General features: G+C 45.3%; 1 protein-coding gene across 1 annotated transcript in view; it reads left to right on the forward strand.

Moving 5' to 3' along the window:
• Positions 1–17907, forward strand: part of LOC146860197 (stimulated by retinoic acid gene 6 protein-like) — a 425550-nt gene that overhangs the window by 379831 nt on the left and 27812 nt on the right. The window contains exon 16 of the mRNA XM_085646323.1: positions 12910–13073. Within this exon, the coding sequence (XP_085502449.1) occupies positions 12910–13073 (164 nt within the window). The remainder of the gene's footprint in view (positions 1–12909; positions 13074–17907) is intronic.

Consider the following 17907-nt stretch of genomic DNA (forward strand, 5'->3'; position numbering starts at 1 on the left):
GGTGCAGGGGACACCCACGCCGCGAGTCTTAAGATGCTGGCCATGAGATGGAATTCCGTTAGCCACAGTGTGGTCTAAGGCATTCCCCACTGTGGGGCTTGAGTAGTGTCTGTGCCTCTCCCTGGGGATCCTGTTGTGGAACACGGGACCCCTTGTGCAGGGAGGTGAGCTGCGGGCCTCTGTGGTGGGCGGACCTGCGGGTATGCCCCCCTCATGCTCTAGTGGGCAGCCTGGGGTGGAGTAGCTGTTCCAGCTGGAGCTGCGAGACTGGGTTTTCTTGCACCCTCCTACCAGGAGTCTTCAGCCAGTCAGGGGTTGGGAGTTCCTGGATGTGCCCCGGACTGGGTGAGGGAATACCACTCCAGTGGAGTCCTAGTGAGTGGAAAAGGTCCTGCTGGCCTGGGACTCTGCACTTCCCCTGCATCCAAAGTCCCACAAAAAAGAAAAAATGAGTGGACTCCCGGGGGGGGTTTAAAACAGTTACTGCTATGCGCTGGAGCTACGTTGTGTCTATGGGCCCCCAGGGAGACTGCCTTGGGTGACAAGATTGGGCCTGTTGCTAGCAGAGGAGTGGTGAGGGCACCAGGGGACTCCCCAATCTGCCAAGGACTCACTGTTGCAGCGGGTCCCTCGTGCAGGAGAAGGCTAGTCCCAGTGCTGTCCTGCCCGACTCCCTGTGCTGCCCCCTCTTCTGGCAGGCGAATGATGGACTTGAGGGGCCACCTGATCTGACCCTGTTGGTGACAAGACCAAAATATATGGGCGTGTTCCTGAGGGGGCAGGCCTTGACTGCACTCCAGCAGACTAGCAGTGGCAAATACCAGTCACGCCCTAGATGCTAGTTGGTGAATATCCAAGCGGGAACCTTGCGTGGCCCGGAGTGGCTGGGCCCCTGAACAATAGCCTCTTAGCTGAGTGGGTTGAGTTTAGGAGACATTGAAGCACATGCTCCCCCCACCCTGGTTGGTGGTTGTGGAGAGGTGCATGTCCAGAGCACCTTGGATTGGCCGCCGCTGTTTCTGCTGCAGCTGGAGTGGTGCCTGGCCGCTCACCAGGCCTCTACTTGCTGGGGCACATCTGACTTCCCTAATCTTGCAACTTCATTCAGGGCGCTCGGACCTGCCACTGCTTGTGCTGCCTTGGGGCAAGCGGGCCAGTACCACATCATCTCTCTGCCTCGCCTGCATCAAGACCCCTCCGGCATCAGTGCTCTACAGGGGAGGGTTGCGATATACCCCTAGAGAGACCACTAGACCAGGGAGCGGGTTGCTCATACTGCCCCAGAGCAAGCAGACTAGCTACCTAGGGCACTTGATCCTTCCACGCTTTGCTATCTTCCACTTGGCAATGAGACAGGACTGGCCTCCACAACCGAAGGTCACCTAGGCCAAAATGGTTTACCACACCGGCGTCTGGTACCTGAGGGGAGATGGGGGACTTTCCCTACCACCGACATAACTCAGCCAGACCCCCACGGACTTTCCTCCGGGCAAATAAGGACTCCAGGGAGGCAGTGGAAACTAAGGTTGATGGCGTCCGCAGTGGGTGACCAAGACAGAGGCGTGGATTCCTACAACTGAAATCGATGTGGAAAAGCTCAAGCGCCAGGTCTCTAAACTCCTCTCCGTGGTGGCTGTGCTTGATGACAGGGCGGAGGTCACTGGGAATCTCTCAAGGCCAAATAATTTACTTCGAATCGGCCTCAAGGATGGGGTGGAGGGTATTGGGATGGACGATTTCCTGTAGGAGTTGTTCAAGTCTTGGATCCCGACGGAAAGCTGTCCTGTTGCTTTGTGGTAGGGCGGGTGCACTGGGCCCTGACAAAGAGATCTCCGCCAGGAGCTCCCCCTGTCCGGTGATAGTGAGGATTCTCAATCCTCATGTTCAAGATGCAATCCTTCGCGAAGCGTAGAAATCAGCACAATCTACGATACCACAATGCAAAGATCCTACTCTTCCCAGACTACACAAGAGCGGTCCAGCAGCGGTGCTGCTCTTTCAAAGAATTTGGGCAAAAGCTCCAGGAGCTTAACATCTAATATGCACAACTCTTCTTGGCCCACCTCCTGGTCATCTTTGACTCATCTACCTATTTCTACGACTCTATCGACCAGGCCTGAGAGTGGGCCTGGGAGTGGGCGAGAACGGCATCTGTTGCACCAGAAGGGTTCTGTGAACCAGGTGAATTTGGAGGAACCGCTTCTGCCACGTCCAGCCCATGCACCTAGAGTCAGCGCACTACCTCCCGGAGAGCTCATTATGGCCAGAATGTGAGGCGAAATTCCTTGAGCCCCTCCCCATTGGTGAAACTTTGGCCACGGTAGAGGTGGAGGTGACTCTTTCTGACATGCCAGCTCTTTTCAGAACCTCTGAAACTCTGCCGGACCCTTGATCGGTTCCTCTCTTCTTTATTGTATCAGTATTGCCATATTGTAAATCTACGCTTCAGCTGCTAGAGAATGCTGTCATGCTAAGTTATCCGACATCTTGGTGACTGGGGACTATATATTGTTCTGTTGTGTCATGATTGGGGTCTTTGGGTCTTTGTACACAGTGGGGTGACAGATACTTCTATGGGGGAAGAATAAGGTTGGAGGGTGAGGTGGACGCATCCTCTGCTGGTTGTGGATTATGGAGGTTGTTGGTTTCTGTTTTCAGGGTATATTGTTGAGCTTGACGCTTGTGCATTGCTGAGGGCCTCTTGGTACCCCACTGGGCACCTCATGATGACTCCTTGGGTGAAATGACTGGACCCGTAGCAGCTGCCCCGTAGGGGGAGTACACAATACTCAGTTGAAATGTAACTGAGCTCAATGATAGAATCAAAAGGGGGGCTGTTCTGGCATGTGCTAAGTGCCAACGCCCTGCGGCGCTCTTGTTCCAGGAGACACAACTGCTGGGCAAGAACTGCTCTTTCCTGGAGTGCCATAGTTACGCCAGGGTTTACAAAGGGCTCCAGTAGTGTGGTGATCCTCCTCCATAAGTCCTTTCTTCTGACTGGTTATACAGTACACTCTGACCCACTGGGGTGGTTTGAGGTCTTACAGGGAACCTTGGAGGATTAGCCTTGGGTGCTGTGGAGCATCTATGTGCTCCCTTTACTGCTTAGTGACACACTGGAGGCAGTTGCGGTCTGTTTGACTGAGGCTGCCCCTAGCTTTACTCTGTTGGTGGGGACTTCAATGTGGTGATGGAACCTGAATGGGATACAACCTCTGGCTCAAATGTGGCCTGCTCCACTTCCTGAGAGAGTGGATGACTGTGCTAGGACTGGTAGATGTCTGGTGGTGGCAGTATCAGACAGAACGACAATATACCTTTCACTCATCTCCCCATGGCACATCCTCATGATTCGACTATTATTTGCTACCTTCCTCAGAGGTGGGCCAAGCAACACAGACACAGGTCTTTCCTAGGGCACTCTTAGACCACTCCCCGATACTACTGACAGTAGGTAGACACCATAGTGCGGAACGGGGTGTAGATAGAGTGAATGCCTGGTGACTGTTGGACAGAGAGTTTGCAGAACAGATCCGTAGCTCGATTGTCGATTATTTTGAAGCCAAAGATGGCACGGCCTCCTCCCCCGCCATGCTGTGGGAGGCCTTTGAAACGGTCCCTAAGGGTAAAGTTTTTGCCCTTCTTTGCAAACTTAACAGCCACAAAGTGGCACAACTGGTTAAGCTGGAGAATGACATTAGAGACCTGGAGCGAAGGACCTCTGATAATTCATCGCTCAAAGCCCAAAGAGACCTGGTGCGGGCCTGCATGACTCTCAAATAAAAATTGATGGATTCAGCAGCTCTGAGCCGGCTTCGCTCCTAGGGCCGGGTACACAAATTGGGTAATAAACCCGGCGACTTCATTGCCCTATATCCGAGTTATGAAACTGTGGTTGATGCAGGGAGACATGTTGAAGGAGGCGGAAGTCCTGGAGGGCGAGATTGCCTCCTATTTTCAAGCCCTCTATACCTTTCGGGAGCCTTGTGCTCTGGAGCGGGCAAACCCTCTCATTCGCCATCTGCCTGTCTGCACGCTCTGCCCAGGGGAGAGTGCTGACCTTAATCTGCCACTCACTGCAGGGGAGCTCCAACAGGCTATATATTGTCCATGCTAGCTGGCAAAACCCCGGGCCCCAACGGCTTCCCACTTAAGCTCTAAAAAAGATACTTCCCCTTGCTAATCCACCTCCTCCTGTAGTTGTACGCTGACACCTATTTAAAGAGGGAGCTCCCACAGGACCTCTGAGAGGCAACTATCTTGGTAATACTGCAGCCTGGAAAGCCTCTGGAGGAATGTATTGGGTTTTACTGAATATGATTGTTCAGTTGTACCCCTTTTAAAGAGCCAACATGCTTTGGCCCTCGTTGGGAGTCTGCATGGGTCTGGGACCTTCCTCAGGGCTATTTATCTATGTTTTTTTTATCCCTGCTGTTCTATTGTGCATGCACTCCATGCACTATTGTGAGGCCTAATGCTCTCACCTGTCTTCTTTTCGTCCGCAATGGATTTTCCACTGCTGTCTTTTTTCAAGGGACATGCGGATTAGGTGGTAGGTGCTGCCTTATAATTTATGTAATATATATGAAAGCATTCTTTTAATGCAACATAATTGAGTAAAATCATGTTGAGGTCATTGATTGAATACATTTATGGTCTGAATCGCTTGATTTGTATTTTGAAAATCAATTGCGATGTATACAAACTGTGCTGCTACAGCGGAGAAAAAAAAGATGCCTTAAGATCTTAGAGTGATGTGAGCCCAAATAGTGTGGGATGCGGAAACGTTGTGAGCTTGCACAGTGGGAGGTGGGAAGTGATATTATACATCAATGTTGGAGCCCAGCCTCCCACCAAAACCTAAAGAAGACTCATTCCTCAATATCATCTTGAAATTAACCAGCTTCCATTTCCAAAGTATGGACTCAACACATGTTTGCAGTTAAAAGGCTGCAGCCATTTTTGATATTTACATAATGTTGACAAATTGTGGAAGAAGGGCGCTTCTCCCACTATTAACATTGATCAGCTCAACTGATAAATGTTAATAGTGGGAGAAGCGTGGCCATCTAACAGCCATATCTGGGTCTTTAAATGCTAAGAGAGATTTAATGCTATTTAACTCCCCGCCCTCTGCCCTTCTGAATATTATTTAGTTAATAAGATCCTAATGCTTAACATTTAGTTACCAAGTTCAAGAACTATTACTGCTTAACACACCCGGGTCAGATTTTCCAATTTATCCCACAGCGCAGTGCAGCAGCCACAAATGCTTTGCTGTGTGATAAGAAGAGAGCAGGAGAGCACCATATTTACAGAAATATGGCACTCTCCTAACGCTAGCACAGAAATGTGCGGCCCTGTGCCACAGACACACCATTGCTTCATAGTGCAAGGGTGTCTCCATGAGTCTAGCATAGGTTTTGTACTGGAAGGATGACCTTCCAGTACAAAATACTATGCTTAGACTTACTTTAAACATTTTCCCACTTTGTATGTGTGTTGTAGAGTTCAGCACAAATGCTAAGTCAGAAAATAAAGAAGAAAAAAGCATTTTTCCTTCATAGCACCTGTCTGTAATGGGCTCTATTTTCTGACGCTGAACGTTGTCTGCTATTTTAACCCCTTCGGTGCCACGCCCTTTCCCCCTCCTGTGCCGGGCGTTTCCCACGCGGGTGGGTTTCATGACGAGATAGTCTCGTCATGGGCACAGCGCGACCGTGCTCCATGACGAGACTATCATGGGCACAGAAGAGGTTAAGTAAATAGGGTCTAGAGTCAGAAACCTTGGGTGGTTGCATGGGAAAGTCGATGCACCACCCACGGTACGCCCCCTCAGCACTAAGTAATGCAAAGCAGAGCTATGCGCTGCTTTTCATTACTTTCAAGTGATTTTCTAGCATAAAACAGGTTTTATGCTGGAAAGTAAATAAACAACAAAAGATTTTGTGTTGTTTTCAACCCTGTAGTTCGCGAAGTAGCGCTACGCGTAGCTACGCAAAGTGCACTTCGCACTACGCGAGCTACTCGTAGCAGTTCGCGAACTGCGTTGTACCCTGTTCGTACTGTGCAAGATTCCGTTTTCAATGATTGCACAGTGCGGACAAGCATCCGGCACTGTGCACTCATTGAAAACGGCATCTTGCACATTGCGAACTGTAGTTTTCTGCCGCTCGAGTAGATTTTTACTCGAGTGGCAGCTTTCTCAACGCGGACTGGTAGTTTCTCATCGCGAGCGGTCACGAGCATACGTGACCACTCGCAATGAGAAACCTGACCTCCCCGCGTTGAGAATCTCGCCGGGTGGTTTATTTTCCACATTCGCGATCGGCAACTTGAGGTTGCTGATCGTGAACGAGGAAAAAGTCTCGACGGGATGTCATTTTGCTTGCTCGCGGTCGCCAACTTGTCGTTGAGGACCACGAGCAAACATAATATGACCGCTGCACTACGCTACGTGTTTTTTCACTGTGCTACGTGCAATTCACGTAGTGTGAAGTAGTGCAAACTTCGCGAACTACGCAAGCGTAGCGTAGTGCTTTGCCCAGGCTTAGTTGTTTTGCATCACTTTTTTGATGCAAGTATCATGTTAAATCTTAGTAAATATGCCCCTAGTTGTAACAGCAATGCATTACCTTCCTCTAAGCATGTGATGGTTGGTTCTGCTGTTCATCCCAACTGCACTGAGAGACCGTGTGGCAGCACCTTTCACTCAGGTTTATTGCACAGAGAAGACTCGTTCTATCTCTGATGTACTACATGTATATGTAGGTTATAACATCTAGGATGCCAGCAGACTGGCACCTCAGTGTGCTTGCACTGCAGCTATGGACAGCCAGGTGAAGATCGGCAGCCCAGAAAGGCATTCGTTGTACTTGCTCTTTAGGTATAATTAGACAGCTTCTGCTGTTTGACACACCTTATTTCTACAAATAAGTAGCATATGAATTATATAGAGAGATTATGGGTTGTGGCTTATTCCCCTTCAGTCACTGGCTTTCATGTGCTTTCAGGATTTCTAATGGCACAGGTGAGCTGCCAATCAAGGCCACAGCATGTGAAGGGTGGTGATATTGTTCCATTTATGTTCCTATTAGGTTTTGGTAATGGGGCTCAAAAAGCCCTTTTGTTAAATTGCAGATGAAACATGATAAGTGGCTTTCAGAGTCAGTGTGTATTATTTGATGTGTTTATTTTAATGACTAAATTACATTTTAATTGCTGATTTATGGCTCTCTTGGTCAGGAAGTGTGAGCTGATTGTCTTTATGACATGCTAAGGCATCCATATTGTTATTCACTAATAACTCTTATGTGTTCATTTATTAGGTCTTGCCTGGGCAGTGCATGCTGTATCTAGGATATGGGCTTCAAACATTGGTTCCACTTATTGTCTTTTAGAAATGCTGGCTTTTCATTGATGACTACACTTAGTAGTCCCTTCTTTTGGAATTGCATCCTCCCAGGAGGACTGCCTCTGTTATATGTGTTCCTACTCTTCATGTTAGTAATACTTTGAGAGCACTCTTTTTTTGTTTGGTTGGCCTGCCTCTGCTCGTTACGATTTCTGTTTACTTGTGATTGAAACTTCGGTCCACTTGCCATCCCATAATCTCCCCGTGCCTCCCGCTTTCTCCCACAACATTGCTCTCAGGCCCCTTGCCGTCCCCTAATCTCCCCATGCCCCCCACTCACCGGTTTCACAACACTGTTCTCAGGCCCTCACCACCCATCGAGACCACTGCTCATTTTGCTTGTTTTTTTCATTTATTTGATTTACGCTTCATTTTTCCTGCAGTGCCCTCATTTAATCTCCCCTTGCCATCTACTCCCAACCCCCACTACACTGCTTGCCTACCCCTACTTCCGAGATCGCTGCATCGATTTCTTTTGTTCAATGCACATGTAAAAAAGGGTGCAGTACCTTATGTGGCCAAAAGAGGCCCAAAGGGAAACATACAGCCAGCGTGTGGTACTGGACCCTTTCCCTGATTCGTTTACATTAGAACAGTAAATGTGGCTATACCCACAATAATGTGCTGCATAGGTAAATACAAATAAGGTTTCAAAGGCGAGACCAACTACATTGCAAATGCCTGCTCTGAACTCTGCATCCACAATAACACTTTGGATTTACAACTTATTTTATACACAGTGCAAACACATATGCAGACATAGTCTGTTTAACATATGCAATGAAAATACTGGCCCGTCATCAAAGGTATATTCTATGCAATATTTCGCTTTCAAGTTCGCCACTTACTATGCAAACCTCATCTTTTGACTCCTTTTCATAACACTCTTGCCTGAGGGCACAAATCAACTCAGCTAATGCAGCCTGGTCAGCCAAAGGGTCCTAGTCCCTTCTTCCATATTGTTGTAACCCAGGATGTCGCTTCATTATGGGTTTTTCATTTTAGAATAGCTGGGAGCAATACAAACAGACTCCCAACTATAACTAAAGACTGGCCTTAATATACACCCAGACCTGTTAGATTTGCCAAGTGTGTTTTACTTTTACTTTGTCGACTGCATCAAAATGAGCAGCATTCTAACTAACCATTGAGTACATATTTTAAATTTTGTTTGTCAGCACCATTTTCATGATTGTTTAGAAATAACTAAATAAGAATTTATGAGAAAATAATTCAATTAAAGATTGACAATGCAAGATTAAACTGCTGAAATACAAATGAAAACTATACTCTCAGCTCACAGTGTACCTGGTCTGGGTTTTATGGGCAAAACAACACATTCAGGAGATAAATCATAACCAAATCGCATAATATCACTAATTAAAAGTGTCTGTTTCTGTCCTAGAATTTTTATCTTGGCACAGTGGTGGGAATGGATGAGCATGATTCAATACTCTTAATGCCCCAAAAATATAAACTTAATCTAGGCAGCAGAGTTCTAGAGCTTGCACTTCTGTTTTTAGATCGTCGGTGGCAAGGAAGGATTGAAGTTTCAAATTAATTTCAGTTGGTGTGTGTCTGTGAGTATGACATATTTATTGAGTGTAGCACCCAAAATAGGCAGTTGCTGATCTCCTTGCCTAAGATCCAGCTACTTGGGTAGACTTTATCAATTAGTCATTAAGGAGGTAATTAAGATTTCAGACACGTTATATGTACATGCTGAGAGCAGCATAACCCCTTTAAGAACTTGCTGTGCCCCAGGCCAGCTGCACTATACCCTTTTAATGACCTGTGTGACCCTTTAGATGCCCATACTGTGACGGGCAATCCCGGACTGAGTGTCACATGTGCGCCTCTTTCCTTGATGCTTGGCTACCCATGCTCACAGGCAGCTTTGCGGGGCTCTCTCTTGGCATGTAAATCCATCCAATAGCATGGAGCAAAGGGAGAGGGTGGATATACCTCATGTAGAATTATGGATGGGTAACTGTTAATAAGGATGCTTTTCATAAACGAATACTTAGTAACATTAAGGAGAGATTGAGTAGAGTCAAGTATGGCCTCCCGCATTTCATCTTCTACTGCTGACATTAGCTGAGTAGGAGTAGAAGAGTCATAAGGTGTTCCCCCCACTGTGTTTATTAAACCTCATGTTCTGTCAGCCGCCCCATTCACCACCTTACCATTCATCCCCTCCAGCACTCAAAGTTTAAAAACGGTGCATGGCATCCTACCATCCCTCTCTCATCACAGAGACAGTTTCAGCAGTATCCTCTCTAGTGCACCTGGTATGCAGCCACACTATCAAAACACCCATTGCCCAAATATGATGATGTCCCTTTTCCTGCTCGTGAGGCTTCACTTTTTTTCAATTACCCTTTCCCCCCAAATGTACTTTGTCTGGCACTCTGAATTACCGACCTCCAAACTATGCTGGAAACTTGAGTGCCACCATTCCCGACCTACTGGCCCTTTACCATTTTGAAATCTGCTAATTTCACACTGCTCAGGGATTTGAACATCCATTTGGAAGACGCAAAGTGTAGCTTTGATACTATTTTTATTGAGGACTTAGGAATTTTGAACCTGGCCCTGTGTAATTCTGGTCCTACCCATGAGGCTGACCACCTTCTAAATCCAAACTTCCAAATATGAGGCTCCTATACCTTTGATCTAGTCAGATCACTTAGCTGATCCTTTTGCTATTCAGATCTCGGCTAACCGTTTTACAAAGCTGAACAAAACAGTCGCTAAGTCCATGATCTGATCTAAATTGGATGTCCCGGCCTTAAATACGCAGCTCCTGTGCAAACCAAACCTGATCTAACGGAGAACGCTGAGTATGATCAGGTTATTATTGAAAGATGGTTTGCTAAATCTCTGAATGTCATTCTGCCACCTTCCTCACTTCATTCAGCTAGATTTCCTATGTTCAATGAATCACTCCGACTAGAAAAAATTGCTGTAAAGCACTAGAAAGATTCTGAAGAAAATCCTATACTGAAGATGCCAAAAATGAATGATAAATTAGCTATTAAAAACAACCATGGACTGTGTTTTCTGATAAAATCACGAAAGCCCACAACTGTCCCAAGTGACTCTTTAAGGTAGTCAGAGCACTTTCTGACCTCTGCAATGTGTCTCCAGCTCACCCACTCTCTCAGATTTAGTACAAGGAGCTTGCCCAGTTCTCATTCAAAAGGTGGCAGACATCCATCTTCATCTGTCCAAAAATGTTAAGGGCAATCCTTTACTTAGGGACACAATTGGTGCTAACCACCGATAAAATCACTCACAACAAAAGATTAATGACAGTGTGAGGTGATCTGATGTTATTCCTGTTATGTCATCCCGGCTTAACTTTCCCACCTTCTCCACTATCCTACAATCCATCAAGTGAGGCTCCCCATTGGACCCTTTACCACCCTCCAAGCTTTGCTTGTTGGATCTGATACTACTACAGATGGTGTTGAATCTTTTGAACACCTCTCTACATGATTGCCTTGTTCCACAGAGCTGAAAGCACACTATGGGTCTTCTGCTCTTAAAAAAACCTAACCTTGACTTGTCGATTTGGTTGACCTTTCGACCAATATCTCTGTTACCCGGACTCTCCAAAATTTTGGAGACGCCTGTAAATGCACTGCTTACATCTTATGTAGAAGCCCAAGAGTTTTTTCATCCTTCACAGTCAGGTTTTAGGGCCATAAATAGCACTAAGGCTGCCCTCCTTAAAGTCACCGAACATCTCAGACGACTACTGGATGAGGGCAGTATGCCTGTGCCTATTCTGTTACACCTTAGCGCAGCCTTTGATACTGTGTCTCACTCCATCTTGCTCGAACTTCTGACATATCTGGGTCTGGAAGGAAAAGCCTTAACTTGGCTACCATCTTTTCTTAAGGACCACATGTATGAAGTCTTTTCAGCCAACGCTAGATCCGAAAAACTGGCCTTAACATCAGGTGTCACCCAGGGTTCTGTGCTCTGCCCTCTGCTATTAAATATCTACATCCACCCTTTGACAGACGAAGTGGAGAGCTGCAGTTTGACCCTTTTGTTTACGCAGATGACACTCAAATAATTTTTTCCTTGTCAAGTGCACAGGATCATGGAAGTTCTGATCTTAACCTGGGCTTGAGTCAAGTGGCCACTTGGATGAGTGTTAACTCTCTCGAGCTTAGCGGCGAGGTCATGGTCCTCGATAAGCACACTCAACTCCGGGGCCCCCAACACTGGCCAGACTCTTTAGGACTTCTACCCATTCTGTCTCCCAAGGTTAAGAACCTAGGTTTGTTCTTGATGAAAAACTATGGATGAAACCTAAGGTGACTAAGGTCACCTCCACTTGCTGACGCTGAAATGGGTGCGGAAGGTCATCTGAATGATTCCCAATTTGTCCAAAGGTCTGTGATTCAGGCCCTGATAATATCTAGATTGGATTATGGCAACATTCTATATTTGGCAATAGACTAGGGATCTGTAAGGCATCTGCAGATGGTCCAGAACCCGGCGGCCAGATTGCTGTTTCAGCTTCCTAAGCACACTTCAGTCTGTTCCTTGAGCTACACTGACTCACAGCCTCTAAACTGATTCAATTTAAGGCTCTCTGCTACATGTTTAAGGTCAAAGATAGAATAGGTCCATGTTACATTCAAGACCTATTGATACCTTACATACCTTCTCGCTACTTGAGATCTTCTAATCTATCTTTTTGGATTGTACCTAGGTTCCATCTGGCCCGGAATGCAGGGCGTTCTTTCGCAGTGTTGGGTCCTAGACTGTGGAACTCTTTTCTCAAATCCCTCAAGCACTGTACGTCTTTGCTTGCATTCCGCAAAGGCTTGAAGACATTGCTATACTAAGTTGGTAATCTGTTGTTTTTTGTCACGCTTAGCACCTGGAAACCCTTTTTGTGTGCTTTATAAGACTATTAAATAAATGAATAAGTAAATAAATGAAAAATAAACAAATACCAGGCATCCTGCCACTCATCCTCATGACCCTCTGCATTATCCCAACCCCCTTCCCAAAATGAAAAAAATTGGTGTCCTTTCACCCACTCCAAGCCACCCTCTCTTCTACACCCTATCCTCCCCCAGATATATAAACATTATAGTTGTTCTTCTGCACACCCACCACCCTCTGTGTCTTTATGGTCCTAATGTGTGCTCTATACTCTCCATTAGAACAGAGTGGCAATGCAGCACTGACAGCCTGAACGTCCCTGTGACATCCCAATAAATGAAAACAACTGTTGTTTCTCACGGCTGTGAAGTAGTAGCAATGAAGAACCAGACTTCAAATCCAGTAATCACACTATTAGTGTCCAGAGGAATTTATATATAACATTATTGTTTTGTTAACCAACCAATTACATGTCTCCATATAGGACTGATATCTCAACTTTTGACTGCTAAATTTCTTTTGTGATGCTTCTTGTTTTTGTTTTAAATTTTAATAAACATTGTGATATTTGTGTTGCATTTCAGGAGAGCTTTCCAGAATTTCAGCTATTTCTTCTTGTTTTATTCCGCGATGCTCGGCTTTGGAACTTGTGTACTACGACTGATTATAAATATATTTCTGAGCAGCTGGTTGTTTGCCAGAATTGACAGACCTCTGTACCCCAGAGGATATGAGTCCATCGACATGGGTACGTATATGTTTTTGCAATTTTATATAGCGCGGACATAGCCCAAAGGCGCTTTACAACAGTAGCATGACTCAAGAGCAATTTAAAGTTACAATAATTACATTCAGACATATTGCATCAGTAGCTGCGACCAGGACAAAAGCAGCCATTGGACAGGGATGTACACGGTTCAAACATTAATTAGGACAGTGGGGACACACAATTAAGGTAATTTGTCTCCTGGAGAGAGTACTTATGTATGTTCAAAGGTGATTAACCCAGGTGTCTGTCAAATAGGAGGAGCTTGAGGTCCTTTTTGAAGATGACTATGCAGGCTGTTAGGCGAACAGAGAGAGGTAAGGAGTTCCAGATTCTTTTGGCACTACCAGAGAATGACTGGCTCATGTACCGTTCTCGAGTGATGGTGGGAGATTTCAGGAACAGGGATTGGGCATTTCTGGAACACCTATGGAAGTAACTGTTCCATAGAATATGCAAGTGCCCTAATGAGGTTGGTCATAAATGAAATACAATTACAATATTCTATTACTGTGGACTTGGTAGTGTGGCTCGGTCTTCCTTGTAGATACATGGCTGTTAGTAAGTGATAACCTGGGCCAAAAATTGAAGCAAATAGTAAGGCTTTACAAACACGATGTCCCAGACAACAATAACATGATCATATATACACAGTGTTCACTATACTTTGACTGCTAGGCGCAGTAACAATAGTAGACCCTGTCTCCCCATCTCTCATGCCCCTCAGACACAGACATTTTCCCAGAAGAAACATTAGCTCAATGGCCATGATGTCTAGCTTTTTGCCATCATAAGGTAACACATCTGTTTAAAGAATATGAGAAGAGTCATATGGAAATATGAATATGTGATGTTTCAATGTGGTCGTTCCACCACGGTACGTTGCATCGCAGTTATTACAACGCAAGTCAGTACAACGCCTTGTGCTGGAGGGCGCTGGACTTAAGAATAGTATGAATTACTGTTCCAACTCCAGCCAACGTAACAGTAGGGAAGATATTGAATAGTAAATCATACTATTCCTTAGTGTATAGCGCCATCCAGCGCAAGTCGTTGTAACGACTTGCATTGTATTCACTGCGATGTAAACGTACCGTGGTGTAATGACCGCGTTGTAAAGGTCGTTCCCAGGAAAGATCTGCCAAAAATCAGAGGATATACCTTCTGCCCTTGCACCGTAGTCATCACCTCTGGAGTGAGGTGGATGGCAGCCATTCTGATGTCAGAAACCTTTGCAGCCGCACCTTCAGCATGGGTACGTAACTCCACCAGAAATGATGGTGCTTAAACACCAAATATTGAGAGGCTGATTCGCCATCATGTCCGACTGAGTTAATTTCATGAAAGTCTGACAGAAACTAACAGACTTTCATGAAATTGTAAGTATAAGTATAAGTTATTAACATGCAAGAACGATGGACTTAACCCAGATCTCTTGACTGGGGGTGAATGTATGGTTTATTCATCATTCCCTCCATCATTTGTTTGCGTAGCACTTTTCACCCTAAGTGGGATAGGTATGCCCAGATGTAGATCCCTTGCTTACTGTGCCACTGGATTCAAGCTAGTCTGGCTGATGAGGAGTAATACCCCAAAACTGGTCCCAAGATCCTTGTTTCCGGTCCAGGGATGACCTGGCTTGGCAGATCGTGGTTGGACTGTTCCCATGAGGAATAGGGTCAAGGCTGATTTGTATATGGCTGGATCCAAACTTGGGTTATGTTGTGCACAAAAGAACAATGGATTTAACCCAGATCTCTTGACTGGGGGTGAATGTAGGATTTATTCAGCATTCTTCCATCATTTGTTTGTGTAGAAAAAACTCATAAGTATGTTAGTGAGACCAGATATTTGTGCACTGACAAAGTACCCAAACCTTGGGGTAAAAGTAAGTGCTTACGTTTTGTATTACAAATGACACCATTCAACACAGGCATTGGTGGATTTTCTGCTCAAGGTTTCCCAGCTAATAATCTTTTCCATTGGCAGATAGAGCTAATTTGTTTTGAAATGCTCCATCATCTTAGCAGATATCTTTCAACGCAGCAGATTGTCCACAACCTCCTTTTAGGAGGAGGAAAATAAGTCACAAACGCAAGACAGCAAACACCTTTCTCCTAGTCTCTAAATTAGGTCCTGAATCTCTGGCATGAATGTATTACAGAAAACATGCTGTTACAGTCAAGACATGCAAACTTATAAAACACTTATAAAACACAAAAGGCATCTTAAGGTCTATAATGAAATGCAGAATGAAATGCAGTCAAAACTCTTAGCAGTACTCGTGGGCCTTAAGGGACTGAGAAAGTACCCATTGTCTATAATCTCACAAAGAGTTTCCAGCAGATGATGTTAGCACTGCGGAGTCAGGACTGAAATGGACCTGCCGTCAAGACAAGTGGGCTTGTACCACAATAGAGAATTTGCTTATGACTGTGTCAGACAGAAGAAAACATAATAGTCCAGTCTCCTACGAAAGCAAATAAGTCCCTGTTCAAAGAAGGTCCAGTGGAAAAGGCAAAGGGCCTAGAACCGATTCCAGTAGGCATTCGGAAGGTAATGGAGTCTGTTCCGAGTCTCAGACTCCTGAGCACATTTTCAGAGGTTGAAAAATCAACTGTACCACGGTGTTATGATCAGCTTTTAGTTTTTGCATCACCCTGGAAGTAAGCACAGGTAAAAAGCATTGTCATAATCCTGTCTACCAGAACCTGAAATCGAAGATGTTGGCACATAAAAGTAAGAATATTAAATAAAATGCTCATATGTTAAAAGCAAGTGGTGGAAACGGAGTTCACCTGTGTCCTGAAATGCAATTCTCTGTCAATACAGAATCCAAGGCTTTTAACCTGGATCACTGGGGTAGTATTATGTCCCATCTGAGCTAGCCAAACCTCAGAGTTCCACAATCGTCTTGGTAATTGATCAACACATCCGTCTTTTTAGCATTCAGCTTCAGCATTTTCCTACCTCTGTGAGTTTGACACCGGTATATCCCCATCGTAACTTGCATATACGTAACAGTACATGTCTCCCTCCCATTGACTTCAGAGAGACCCAATTTGTGGTATCCCAGGCCATACAAAGCTCATAGGAGACCACTTCATCTGGCTGTCACCCACCTGAAAGATAGACCTCAGAACCTCCACATAAACCACATGAACAAAGCGCTTCGCAAACAATGACCAGATATGCTTCCCATAAGAAACAAACCTCTGCTACGATAACATCTCAGAGTTCATTGTATCCCCACAACTGTATCTTTGCTAAATCAATTTAAAGATTCTAGCTTGGAAACTTCAACTTACTTTTACCAAAGGATTAATATGAAATCCTCTACTCTGCAACACTCCAAAAAGAGACACTACTATCCAGGGAAGAGGCTTGGTAATGAGCATGGTTTGAGAACTGCAATGTGGTGGAACATTTTAAGTGGATGTGTATCTCTATTCGTTCAACCAGAGGGTAATGGCCCTTCCTACACATCCCGCATGAACTGTGTGGCCATAAACTACAAATATGGTCAAGATTCCAAACAGCCTATCTCTGGTTACTTGATTGGTACGATCAAATCCTTAGCTGAGGGGATGATAAACTCTACAACTTCATTCCAAAGCATGCTAATGAATTCTGCAACTAGATGCCATTGACGTGACATCTCAAACTTCCTGAGTTGTTCCAAAAACCGTATAATATATTTTACCAGCATGGCCCACACATTGAATGTATTTTTCCCAAGGTGTTTACCAGCATTGTCGTCACACTGGATATACTTGTTAAGTGAAACAAGCTTGAGACACTCGAGAACACTAATGTGACCACCAAATTTGTGTTTTGGCAAGGTTTGTGGCACTTCTCAACCTTTGATGGTTTCCCACACACAGCGTGGGGAGGGAATTTGGGGTTAGATTTTGAATTTAGTGTTATGTTTTTGCAATCATCATTATTAATGAAAAACTGCAATGTCTCAATTTTCTGTTGAGTATGTTATTGTGCTTATTGCGCATTCACAATGCGATAGTGTGTTTCACAGCAATTTTGTTACATGTTTATGTATTTACAAAGAGCTACTTTTTACTAACCCCGGGCGTAGCACTACGCTTCGCCCACGTAGTGTACGTAGCGCTGCCTGCTTCGCACTTTCCGAAGTAGGCGAAGCAGGCAGCGCTACGCACACACCAGGGCGAAGCGTAGCTGCCTGCTGCCCGCCACCCACCTCCCGCCCGCCCTCCTTTTAAATCATATCGGCAATGTAAAATAAATTAAAGTAAAGAGACTTACCTTAAGCGCTGCGTCTCCGGGGCTCCCTCTTCCTCGTTTCTAATTTCTTCTGACAAATGCACATGTGCGGACGCCCACGCATGCGCATTTCTCGCAATGAAAATTTAAATTCACGACAGCATTCTATTTACCTAATAGTGGAATGGGAAACCAAACTCCTGGCCAGAAGGGTTAGTGGGGGTCACCTGATAAAGTCAGGAGACAAAGACTGTAGGACAAGTGCAGGATAGGTTTATACTTTCTACACTTCTCTAGAACCCGACGCACCGGAGCACATCCCTCTCTTACACACTCTCCCTCCTCGATATTCTTCCGCAAATCTTCAATCTAATCAGGCTGTCTTTCAGTACTGAATCTTCCCAGTCTGTTCTTCTCAGTAGCAGTTCTCGCCTACTCCTCACTCAGCATCAACGACTCTTCTTAGCAGCAGCTCTATATCTTAACCTTAAATTGCTCAAATTAACCCCTTTAAATTTGCATGTCCCACCCTCAAAGGTTGCAAATGTCAGTGAATCCTGAACTGTGATTGGGCTGG

This window comes from Triturus cristatus, chromosome 3_1, assembly GCF_964204655.1.
Source record: "Triturus cristatus chromosome 3_1, aTriCri1.1, whole genome shotgun sequence".
In the NCBI taxonomy this organism is placed as follows: Eukaryota; Metazoa; Chordata; class Amphibia; order Caudata; family Salamandridae; genus Triturus; species Triturus cristatus.